At 42.2% G+C, this 12090-nt stretch overlaps 1 protein-coding gene across 1 annotated transcript; it reads left to right on the top strand.

Moving 5' to 3' along the window:
* Positions 1-1461: 1461 nt before the first annotated feature.
* Positions 1462-7715, top strand: LOC308157640 (homocysteine-responsive endoplasmic reticulum-resident ubiquitin-like domain member 2 protein). Its single transcript, XM_080531239.1, has 9 exons — positions 1462-1601; positions 2107-2460; positions 3905-3982; positions 4207-4323; positions 4467-4600; positions 4876-5001; positions 5273-5560; positions 6534-6642; positions 7196-7715. The coding sequence occupies exons 2-9, from the start codon at positions 2314-2316 to the stop codon at positions 7364-7366; spliced, it is 1170 nt and encodes a 389-aa protein (XP_080387365.1). The 5' UTR covers positions 1462-1601; positions 2107-2313; the 3' UTR covers positions 7367-7715.
* Positions 7716-12090: the final 4375 nt, after the last annotated feature.

The raw sequence follows: 12090 nt of genomic DNA, 5'->3' as shown, positions 1-12090 counted from the left end.
CGCTGGCTGTTGCACTCTTTAACAATGCTACAAAGTTGTGGGAAAGAGAGACCATGAGGAGAGCAACACGAGCTTGAATAATGAATATGCAAATCCATACAGGTTTGTAAGAGGGATACCCATGACATTCCAAAAGCATAATTTATACACACCTCAAACAAGATTACCGCAAAGTAAAGTAGACTTATAGGAAGTAGTTCACCTACTGTACAGCTTTAACCTTCTCTAGGAGCATAATCATGGCATTGACAAATCACATATATTTGTTTTATATTTCTAGTATACTTGAGTTTAAATATAATAAATATAGCAGACTTAGGAAGGAGTTCAAGTATGAATGAATGAATGAATGAATGAATGAATGAATGAATGAATGAATGAATGAATGAATGAATGAATGGACTTTATTGTCATTGCTACAGTACAGGTACCAAACAACGAAATTTAGGAGGGGTGGCTCCCCTGGTGTTAGGAAAGGGGAAAAAAACACTTTTAAAAAAAATCACAAGAAGGGAAGGAGCTGGTTTACATAAATAAAGGCTAAGTAGTTCACATACCAATGTAAGTATATTAAAGGATACTAAAATGAACCAGCTTATTATTGTAGTAAGGTTGTATTTACTGTAATATACAAATACGGTTCGAACAACAGCTGGCCATATGTTCGAGGTGTCCTTGGGCGAGACACTGAACCCTAAATTGCTCCCAAGGAGCGGGCCGGCGCCTTGCATGGTAGCTTGCCTCCATTGGTGTGTGAATGGGTAAATGAGAGACCATTGTAAAGTGCTTTGTAATAACAGACTATATAAGTCAGTCCATTTACTATAATTGTAGATTATGTAAGCTTTTTATGATCATGTTGCATCACATTTAAATATGTCTTGATTATCGGAAATATTACAGAACAATGAAGTACACTTTGTGTAAGTATACTAAAGTAATAATTTAAAATACATAAACGTATAGCACACTTTGAGTAAGTACACAGAAGTACAAAGTCAGTACAACTTTACTGTACTTCACTAGAATCTCAATCGAGAGATGATGATCATTTCTCACTGATACTCTGATGTTATATACAGGACGAACCACTAGATGGCAGTCTGGCATCAAGATAGTTTACACGATCAGTTATAGATTGGTTGAAGATGATAATTCAAAAGCATCTATTTCCCTTGCTAAATGTTGTGACTATGATTCTCACTCATATTCTCTGTCCTCTCTACCCCTCATACGTGCTTCGTTATTTTAAACAATTATTTAGAACCACACTTACTGTAATTACACTGTATTTTACCATTATTTTATCATTATCAAATGGTTGAACATCACTTTACACACACGTGCTGAAAACATTTTTTTTCAGAAATGTAGGTTTTCTCCATGTTCTCATCAGCTGTTTCTTACTCTCTTTAGCTGGTTGATCAGCTGTTTTCTTGACTTTCTGACGTCATGTCCGCACGGGGTGCTATTTGCTCCATCTAGCTAACTAGTAGTAGCTGGTTACAACAACACGTCTGCCACTAGCCACTTTATTCTCAGGGACTTTTAACACGTGTTGTTCAGGTGATCTGGTCGAATTTCAGTCACTGGAAACTGAGGTGGGTAAACCTATGTATCATTGTAAGATTCCGATCATGCTTAGCTTACTTAGCTTCATGTGCATTTCATGAGTTGGCTAGCTAGCAACAACCAACTTCTACTGCTGCCAGCTACTACTGAGCTAGCTGCCATTTGCCTAAACTGACGGTGTTGTCAGCTTTCCAGAGAAGTTCACCTCTTTCCACGGGCGCAGTGGTTACGAGTCTGGTATGCATGAGCGACTTCTGAAGGGCCTAGCACTGTCATTTGTCGCGATAATAATGTCAGTGGCATGGCAGTAACAGCATTCACTGTCAGAGCTACATTGTACAGGACAGTTAACTGTACACGTTTCCTTGACAAGCCATTGAGTCCGGTGTTGACAAGCCATTGCCAAAGCTAGTTTGCTGTTCAAGTCAGTGTTTGTATGTTCAGATGAAATTCACATAGATTGTGTAAATCACCAAACCAAACTGTGTGTGTGTGTGTGTGTGTGTGTGTGTGTGTGTGTAACTTATCTTTCAGGCTTCAACGTGACTTACAACACATCATCATCATCATCATGCAGTTGGAGATGGATAGCATTCCATTGATTTGATTTTCCACATTGGAACAAAAAAAAACTGTATGAGTTCAAGCCCAGCATCTCTGGTATGTGCAGGGGACTGTAAGACTCAAGGAGGACACTACTACTCAGGCAGAATCTTGCTACTGAAATAGGTGGTCTGAAACATGGACCAAGGTGTTGTCGACAGTCCCGTCACCCTTGTGATTAAGGCACCCAACCAAAAGTATGATGACCAGACCATCAACTGCTTCTTGAACTGGACAGTGGAGAAACTAAAAGCCCATATCTCACACGTGTATCCAAGTAAACCGGTGAGTATGCTGCCAGGCCCCCGTGGTTCATATGTGGAGGGCCTCTGGTGTACATCTGTGTGTTCATTTCCCCTGAGGTCGATTCAGATGAGGTTGGAGAGCATCCCGATAGGAATGCAAGCCTAAAATAGATTGAATAGAAAAGAGGGCCATGTCCATTCTTTTATCTGTAACATTTCTTTATGAAAGTTGTGGAATGCCCATCCTTGCTGAAAGCACCTTTACATCGAGCGGTTAGCCGCAGTCTATACTTTACCTCATAGGGTCACCAGTTCATTGGTGATTCCTAGACCTTTTTTAGTGTTGGCCTACCCTTACTTTGCTACAATTTTACATAAAGGTTGCCTTTACAAGGTGTTCATGTATGGTACTTTACTGAGTGTCCATGATATGTTTACATGTAGCCTATTATAGTAGTAATCAAGTCACAGCAACTTACATTTTGTTGCACTGTTATTAACCGCTTTTAATTGCAAATGCTTGCACCACTTTATAAGCCGTTTGTGATGGCAAATTGATTAGTAGGTTATGTTGCCAGAGACTTATTTAAATTGAAGCCTTTGTACCAGAAAATGAGGACCTCTCAAACAACTTATCCTCTCACTAAGTTGATGGAGGGCTTTTTGTTTTGTACAAATAAATTAAATCTCCTAAGTTTCCGGGCCAGCTTTCTCTTGCTGTTTGTTTGATGTTAAAACATGTGGTTTAGTGGACAGTGGTTAGCCTTAGCATGTAAGCTACACTGAGCATTACGTTACTAACATTAATTAGCAATAGATGTTTTACTGTGCAGTGCCTGAGTCTATGCCTAGATTTGACATCAGATGGGAAGGACGGTAGTGAAATACCTTGGTTCTGCCCTATAATTACATTTTGTAATGTTTCCTGTTTAGTAAGAGATGTAATCATTGTAAACATAGGAGGATTAGAGGGTCCTTGACTAGCAATCTGAACACTTCACCTGTCTGTGTCATTGTCTGTCGGTCATGTTTGGTCTATCAAGGTGGCAGACCGCACTTTGTTGTAAAGTCAACGTTTCAAGCCTTACCCAGCTTGTTTGTCAGGACTGGTATGACATGGGGATCCCAGTAATTCAGAATGTAAAGGCAGAGTTAAGAAAATGCTCTATTGGCCTGTGTGTCTAAGATAATCCATGGTGTCTAATCTAATCCATGGTGTATAAGTCATGGTGTCTAAGTCCTTACTATCTAATGAACTGCCCTTAGCTTTGGAACAATCTGTTGGCCATCCTAGTTACCTTAAGAGGCATCTATTTTCCCCCTCTGGTTATGCCCTTAAAAAAAGAAAAAAATATTTAAGCAATTTAAGGAGAGCATTCACTTTACTTTTATTTTTACTTCATAGTGGAGGAAAGAGGCCTATTATCATTGAATACCGGTTTTGTTCTGTAGTTTACTTTGTGTACTGTTTATGTTTATGCAAGAGTTCTAAAGACCAGAGGCTGGTGTATTCTGGGAAGCTCCTATTGGATCACTTGAAATTGAAAGATGTTCTCAGAAAGGTATGTATCCCTGTGCGGCATCCATGTTCTTGTCTTCCATGTTTATACATACACAGCACTTTACTGTGAGTGTTGATTACACTTTGACTTTGTATTCACCTTAAGGGTCATTGACCCTGTATGTATTCATCTTAATGTCAAGTTCATTCCCGTCATGCTTCTTACTTGGCTAATGTTGCAAACGTGTGTCTATCTTGGCTAATGTCCACTGGTGACTTTTACAGCAGGAAGGGTATCACATGGTTCATCTGGTGTGTGCATCACGAACCCCCCCTGGGTCCCCCAAGCCCCACAGTAGCCACAGTAACAAGCCCCCTGGAGTCCCCACGACCAGCCCTACAGTGAGTTACACCCTTCATCACATTTCCCATTCATTGCCACTCATTTCATCACTCTTACACACCTACCATACCATACTGTCTGGTCTGGTCTGTGGTCCTCAGCGACTGATGAATATGATTTATTTATTTATCTTTTAATAAAGACAGGTCAGAGCACGAGTAGCTCCTCCCCTAGCCAGGATGGCCAATCAACATCCACCGTACAGAGCGCTGATGGTCTGAGACACCGCACAGGCCCCGCCCCTAACCAGCCACTGCATCCTGCCTATACGCAAGGGTAAGCATACACCGGACTCTCAGCTCTGTGCTACTATTGAGCGTTGTCACGCAAATTGCATTCACTGTGGTTTTATCCGATGGTTAGCAATGTGAATGTGCAGTTATTTAGTGTGTTTGTCCTACTAGGCACAGGCAAACCTCTCAGGCACAGTCAAACCTCTCATAACAGCCATGCCACCTCTCATAACAGCCATGCCACCTCTCATAACAGCCATGCCACCTCTCATAACAGCCATGCCACCTCTCATAACAGCCATGCCACCTCTCTTTCAGCTACATGTGGAGACAGTTCCCTCCACAGGCTGGCCCTCCCATGACCACGCCAGCCTACCCCATGTACACCACCATGACTCTGCTGTGGTGGCAGCAGATGTATGCCCGGCAGTACTACATGCACTAGTAAGTCTCTTCATGTCTGCTGTCCCACTACTACTCTACAGTATGGCCTTGTCTATACATCACACTTATTATCACAGTTCTGTTGTCCGACCATGATGAGGAAATCACAAGAGTCCCCTCACAGTACAGGGCTGCCCCCGACTAAAACAAATGTTCATCAACTGACTGGGTTACGTTTTTTTTTACAAAATGAGTAGTCAAAAGAATTGATGATGGTAGTCTTACGTTTTCTGTCTCCCTCTCTCTCTCCCCCGTCTTTCTCCCTCTCCAGTCAGGCGTTAGCTGCTTCCTCCCACCATCTGAGGCCTGACCTGCTCACAGCTGAGCCGGGCCAATCACATCCTCAGAACCAGCATGTCCCAGAGGAGCGGCGTGGTGACCCCGATGTCCAGATGAATGCACAGGGGGGGGATGGGCCGAACGAGGAGGAGCAGAACCGTGATTGGCTGGACTGGGTGTTCACGGTTTCGCGCGCCGCGATCTTGCTCTGCATAGTCTACTTCTACTCCTCCTTCAGCCGTTTCATCATGGTGATGGGTGCCATGTTGCTGCTATACCTGTGAGTATGCCCCTCAGTCCTCTCCACCTAACCTCTGTCTACCTGCTTGTGGTGTAGAGTGTAAAGTCAAGCACTACCCGGCCAAGGCCTGTTGAGATGAGGCCCAAGTCTCACCCGAACCTGACATTGCAGACATTTCATAAGCCTGAGCCCCCCCAAAAAACACTAAAGTAAAAACAAACCAGCCATGCCTTTATTCAGAGAATAGTCCATTCTGCACCGCAGCAAAATTGCAGCCCTTCAGAGCGAGGACATGAGAAACCACTTCTTAATGAAGGAGATTTCAGTAGCCTGTCAAACATTTTATTGAACAGGTGACGCTGCTTCTGTGCATCTCTTACTGACGACAACAAATGGAGAGAGAGCTGTAGGCGCGTTGTGGGTTGTGGGTTATCACACAGCCATGCAAGATTATACAGTATCTAAAACATTTTAAACAGCATTTGCACGGCAAACCCAAGCTCATTTGGCCCGTGGGTTCCTGGCTGAAATTCATACTCTATTGTGGTGCAGTGTATCTCCATTGTACTGCCAGTACAGTCCTCTCCTCCTAGTTCTCCTGCCCCCCTGTGTGTTGTTGGCCTCTATTCGTTTCTTCTAAAAAAAAAATTTGGCTTTTTCGCTCCATCTGGACAAAAATGTGTTCCTGCTGGTGGTGAAATGTTGTCAATTCTACAATTAACAGTTCTGGTCATCTTGATAAACCTTTACCTTTCTCTGTGGCCCATCTGAATGACCTTGTCACAACAGACGTGTTGTTAAAGGATTTCAGTCAGAAAGGACTGAAACTAACATGATGTGAACAAAATATGTCTTGTAGATAAAAAGTACCTTGTAGATAAAATGTCAAAACAAATAAACACACAAAGTACTTGATGAGGGGAGGTGATGGCTGGACTGATAGTAATAATAATAATAATAATTTAAAAAGCAGTCAGTTAAACAGATTATCGCTGTCTGTTTCTCTGTGTAGGCATCAAGCAGGTTGGTTTCCCTTTAACCTTGAGAACGACCTTCAGCCTGGTGACGTGGGCCACCAGGATGACATGGACGCAGAATTTCATCATGATCTCCAAGAAATGGTATCCACCTCCACCAACTTTTTTTTTTTTTTAGACAGGTCGTCTATGGGAGGGCAAGAAATAAAAATAAAACTCTCACACCAAAAGTGTACTTTTCTTTTCTTCACATCACTGAAGTGAGTAGAAACATTTTGTGCTGTCACTTGGTCGTTAAAAGTAGTTGTAATGGCGTAACACTTTATTTGGCTTTGTCCTAGCTATCCTAGCCCCCCCGCTCTAGTCCAACACATACATCGATTGGGAATGGCGCAAGAAAGATGTGATCCCAGCAACGCAAACCTATTAATAACAACTGCATCTGTAACTGTGTGGCAGTTGGTCAGAAATGTATCCCCACACGGGGCTGGCACCATCTTCCCTGTTTTGCAAAACCAATAGTAAATCAAAGGAGTGGCATGTCTCTAGTATAGGTGATGTTTACCTAGAAGTTAAGTTAACTCTGTGATGTGATTTGCACGTGGGAAGCAGAAGAAGGGAAAGTATGTCTCCTCAGAACACTCCAGCTTGAATGCTTTGCCAATTATTGACTAATTTCAATGTTTGTCCTGCACAGGAACGGGTCATGGATGAAGGCTTGGGAGATGATGATGGCGAGAGTGGAGAGGAAGGACCAGAGGATCCCAATGGTATTCCCCACACTGGCTTCCTCTCCTCTACCTGGTCGTTCATCATCACGTTCTTCATGTCGCTCATTCCTGAGGGCCCGCCCAATGCTGCCAACTGAGCCCTGGGAATGAGACCAACACTACTGATTGGCTGAACACAATGGGTCCTGTGAGTTTACCCCCCCCCTGTGACTACGGAATCAGGGACCACAGGCCAGGCCACTAAAGAAGAAAAGAGTGCTTTGCTACATGGAGGAAAAGGCTTTGAACTCTCAAGTCCCCAAAATGACACTCAGCGACACTGTGGATGTCATATGGGGTCCTCAAAATGATGAGACCACAATATTCTTCAAAGATATTGTCTCTGTCATAGAGTAGTAGAATAGACAATAAGACTTCAGATATCTTGTATGATAAAGAGCGACTGACCCCTTGTGTAATATAGTCCTACAGTAGTATGTTTAATAGGCTACCATTAAAAAGAATTGTTTCTATGTGACAGAATGAGCAAGTATGTTACGTCTGTATAGTTGCAATATTTGTTGAAACTGTAATATCAGTGTAATATTGTATTTAATATCTTGTAGGACTGACTATTCAAACAAGCAGTTTTAAAGTAAACATACTTTAATTTACGTGTTGTGTGGTTTATGAATGACTGCTGTGGCGTAATATCATAAATCTGTTATGAGAAGCATTTTTGCTTATAATGTGTATTTAATATGACAACGTATTTGTTTTTCAACTGATCTTTTTTTTAATAGAAAATATGGCCAAGCATTTGAAGTCGTCTCGCGGGCCCAGCTCTACGCGTTCATATGTACAGGGGTGCACATAACTTTTTGGGGCCAGTGCTCAGAGGAGCACCTAGGGATGCTGCTTGGTGCTCCCCGAGCTCGCGAGTCACGACCCGTCCCACAGGATGGATAAAAAAGGGATACATGGATAACTTATATTAGCAAAACGACATTTATTCATAAATAAAGATGAACGAACAAATTATTGTGTGCAAAACAAAAGAAACAAATGCAAAATCAAATGACTGCTCTTTAAGCATGAAAGTCTGTCAGACTCCTTTAAACACAATGAAATCAACTGACATCTCTTTAAGCACTAACTGAATGTCTGTTCTTTAAACACAATGAAATCAACTGACATCTCTTTAAGCACTGCTCTGTTCTGTAAACACTGAAATCAACTTTTCAACAAAAAGTTACAGCCTAAGCATTTATTTATGCTACAAGCTTAATCATCATCATCACTGCTCTCTTGACTGCTGTAAGTTATCACTGTCCTCAATTTCAACCATGGTAGAGGATGTTGTAGGCTATCACTTTAAATAGCTCATTATTTTGATTGTGCAACAAAGTCTTCTTTTTTTCCTAATATAATTCCCAACCATATTCCCTGGGTCAGGGGTCTAGGTGCGATAATGAAGCTGTAAAACAAACGTCTGAACGTTTGAAAGCTTCAGAGAAAAGAAACGTGAAGTTCCTTGGTGTTGTTTTTCCTTTTAGCGACGAGTCGTTCGGGACTGAATTGTCACGTGTCGGCGTGATAACCGTGCGATACGCGATACGCGGAATGAAAGTACAAGTTACGATACTTTCCGAATGTTTTCGTGAGGGGAGTCGCCGTGGTCGTTGTGATGGCGTTACGGGGCTTGCAATGATGCAGCAGTCAGCAGTCAGCAGGTGGATTTTGAGGAAGTACATTCCTCTCCCAGCGCTCCCAGCTGTTGGTGCGCAAGAGCGCGTTCATGCCGCTGATCTTCCGCGCAGCATGCATTTTGGCGACGCATGCGCACTGGCGCACCAGTTATGTGCACCCCTGCATATGTAGCTAAATAACGCCCGTGAACAGAAATACTTTGACAAAACAGTGAATTATCAGAAGTTGAAAATGTGTTGTTTTGTATTCAAAATAGATATTCATGGTGCAGCATTGTCACAATGAATATATTTGAACTGAACCATATCACCCGTCTTCAATCCTCGAACGCTGGTGTTTCCAAGGTTACTGTAGGTTACTAAATTGCGGACCTGAGACCAGTGGAAGGGCCAGAAAAAAAAAAACATTTGTAAACTAGTTAACTAGCTAAAGCTAACCCATGAAAAGAAACGTATTGTATAACGTAGCTATCTCTTCCACTTAGGCCTGTCACCGGTGGATAAAGTGTCGGACTCTGGGCAGGAAAATGGGCAGGAAAAATCTGAATCACCGATCAGTCGACCAAGAGGCCCCAACTGGTGATGAGGAAGATTTTTGTAAATCAGAAGGCTGCCCTGATGGAAAGGGTAAATCATTTACCCTTTCCATCTCACGTAAAGCCGTACGAAGGCCACGAAAATGTGGCTCAACAGTGTTTTAGAAAGTAAAAAAGGAATTTTCAACGTACCTGTATCTACATTTCTCAAAAGTAGTGTTGCTGTGAGAGATTTCACAAATATTAGAATCACAGTCATTCTAGGTGATTTAAATATATATTTATGTCTCAAATAAGCAATAATAGCTCCTACAATGTATCAATTAGTATTATAATGTGTCTAGGGGTAGGGCTAATGAAACAACTTGTGTGTCCTTTCGATAGCAATCGTGGCTGGACTTTTACACTGGTAAGTTCACTTAGGCTACAGCCAGATGCTTTGATCATGTCATAGAGATAGATTATCGTTCATTCTAAATCATTAATTCAATCAATAATCAAACAAACAATCATTTCAAATTATGGATCATCAATATAGTAATCTAAAATGTCTTGATTGTGTCATGTCTTTATTTAGGTATCATCTAGGGGCGGCTGTGGCTCAGGAGGTAGAGCTGCCATCTAATGATCAAAAGCTTGGCAGATCGGCGGTTCGAGCCCTGGCTGGCCACATGTTGAAGTGTCCTTGGGCAAGACACTGAATCCCCAAATTGCTCCCAGTGAGCGGGCCGGCGCCTTGCATGGTAGCATGCCGCCATTGCTGTGTGAATGTGTGTGTGAATGGGTGAATGAGAGGCCGTTGAAAAGTGCTTTGGATAAAAGGCCAGGGATTCATATATCATAATTGTTAAACCTTAAAACTGATTGATTTCGGTGGAACCTAGAGCAGCAACAGCACCGAATAGTCACAAAAAACTCAGGATATATCTAAATGGGCAGATTTTTTACAGCCCAAACTCCTAGCATCATCTTCCAATCATTGGAAGAATTATAGAAGATCTAGTTGTGTTCTCCTGCTGGTCTCGCTGCCTGGGTTTGAACAGACTTTGGGATCAACTACAACATCTCCATAGCCTACGCTACATTATAACTTTGCATCCTCTGAAAAAAAATGGTGGGATGTAAGTATCTTTCGCAAACAATAGCAGCATTTAAATAGTTTAGTTTACGTTCAACTGAAAAAGGTAGTGATCACCAGTGGCGGCTGGTGCTAAAATGTTTGGGTGGGGCACAGGTTATGGGGGCATGCTCCACGGGGAAGAATATCAACTTTAAAATCTGGATTTACAGTCGATTTTAGCATGAGAATAACAGTGTTTCCCCTAGGTTTGCTGCCTTGGGGGGGTGGCATGGACCGTGGCATGGACCCCCCCCCCCCCCCCCCAGGGGGTAAGACCCTGCGACATACCAGCGTCATGTCCAGGGGGTGTACTAACTTGTACATTAAGCCGCCTCACGCTACGGAAACAGGAGATAGGCTCCTTCCCTATGGGCCATTAGGCTCGAGAACCATCGGTTCTCAAGGCTACTTACTTATGTGGTCTTGACTACCTGTCCACTTTCTCACCTGGTTCTTGCTCTCTCTCTCTCTGGTGTGCCGACACCATCCTGCTCTCTCTCCTTCTCTCCCTCTCTATCCTCCTCTCTCCCTTTTGCTGTCAACCAAAAGGCAAACATAACAACCAGAGTATTTATAATCTAATAAGAGGTATAAATTGATCCATATCAATTGTTCATTCATATATACATACCAGTGGAGGCTCCTCCATAGAGGTGGAGGAGGCCTGGCCTCCCCAATAATTTGAGAGAAGAGAGAGAGATTTAAAAAAGCAATAATTATATATTTTTTTATTTTTTTATTTAACAAAAAACATATATATATTTTTTTATATTAATATTATTTATTAATATTATTTCCGTTTTGTTCATAAATCTTTTCCATGGCTAAAACCCAATATTGCAATTGTAAAGCACCTACAGGCCAGAATCCCTATCCGTTTCTATTACTCATACACGCGTGTGGCGGAAAAAGGTACTACACGGAGGCCAGGCCTCCTGTCGGAAAGTGGTTTCTCATAGAAGTCAATGTAATGCAATTTTTTTCATGGCAATATGTGATTGGCCAAATCACTGAAAATGGGTGGGCACGGGAGGCCTGGCCTCCGTGTAGTACCTTTTTCCGCCACACGCATGTATGAGTGCTGTTCTGCAGGATAAATATTAGAAATGGATGAAGTATTGTTCTGAATTGTATGTTGTGTGTCTGATTGACATAGTGTTTGAGTGCTTTTGACATGTCATTGATTGTATGTAGTATGTTGTGGTGAATGTTGTGAGCCTGAGCAGAAGGGACAATAGCTGCTGCAGGCGGACCAGAGATTCATGCCAATTGTTTTGTTTATTTGATGACCCATTGTGCAGGCAATAAAAGCTGCTTCATCCACCATCCTGAGAGTGTCCCAATCCCTTCAGTACCGCCAAACACAAATGAATAATTTTTAACAAAGACAGATAAGAAGAACAGGGAACATTCCATCGCGAGTGAAGCGAGCAAGCGGAAAAAAAGTTGGCCTCCTCAATTCTGGAAGTCACCAGCCTCCACTGATACATACATATCATATATTCGTCATAGTCAGG

The sequence above is a fragment of the Nansenia antarctica genome, assembly GCF_963989245.1.
Source record: "Nansenia antarctica genome assembly, chromosome: 5".
NCBI lineage: Eukaryota > Metazoa > Chordata > Actinopteri > Argentiniformes > Microstomatidae > Nansenia > Nansenia antarctica.
This window is presented reverse-complemented; position numbering and strand designations above follow the sequence as displayed.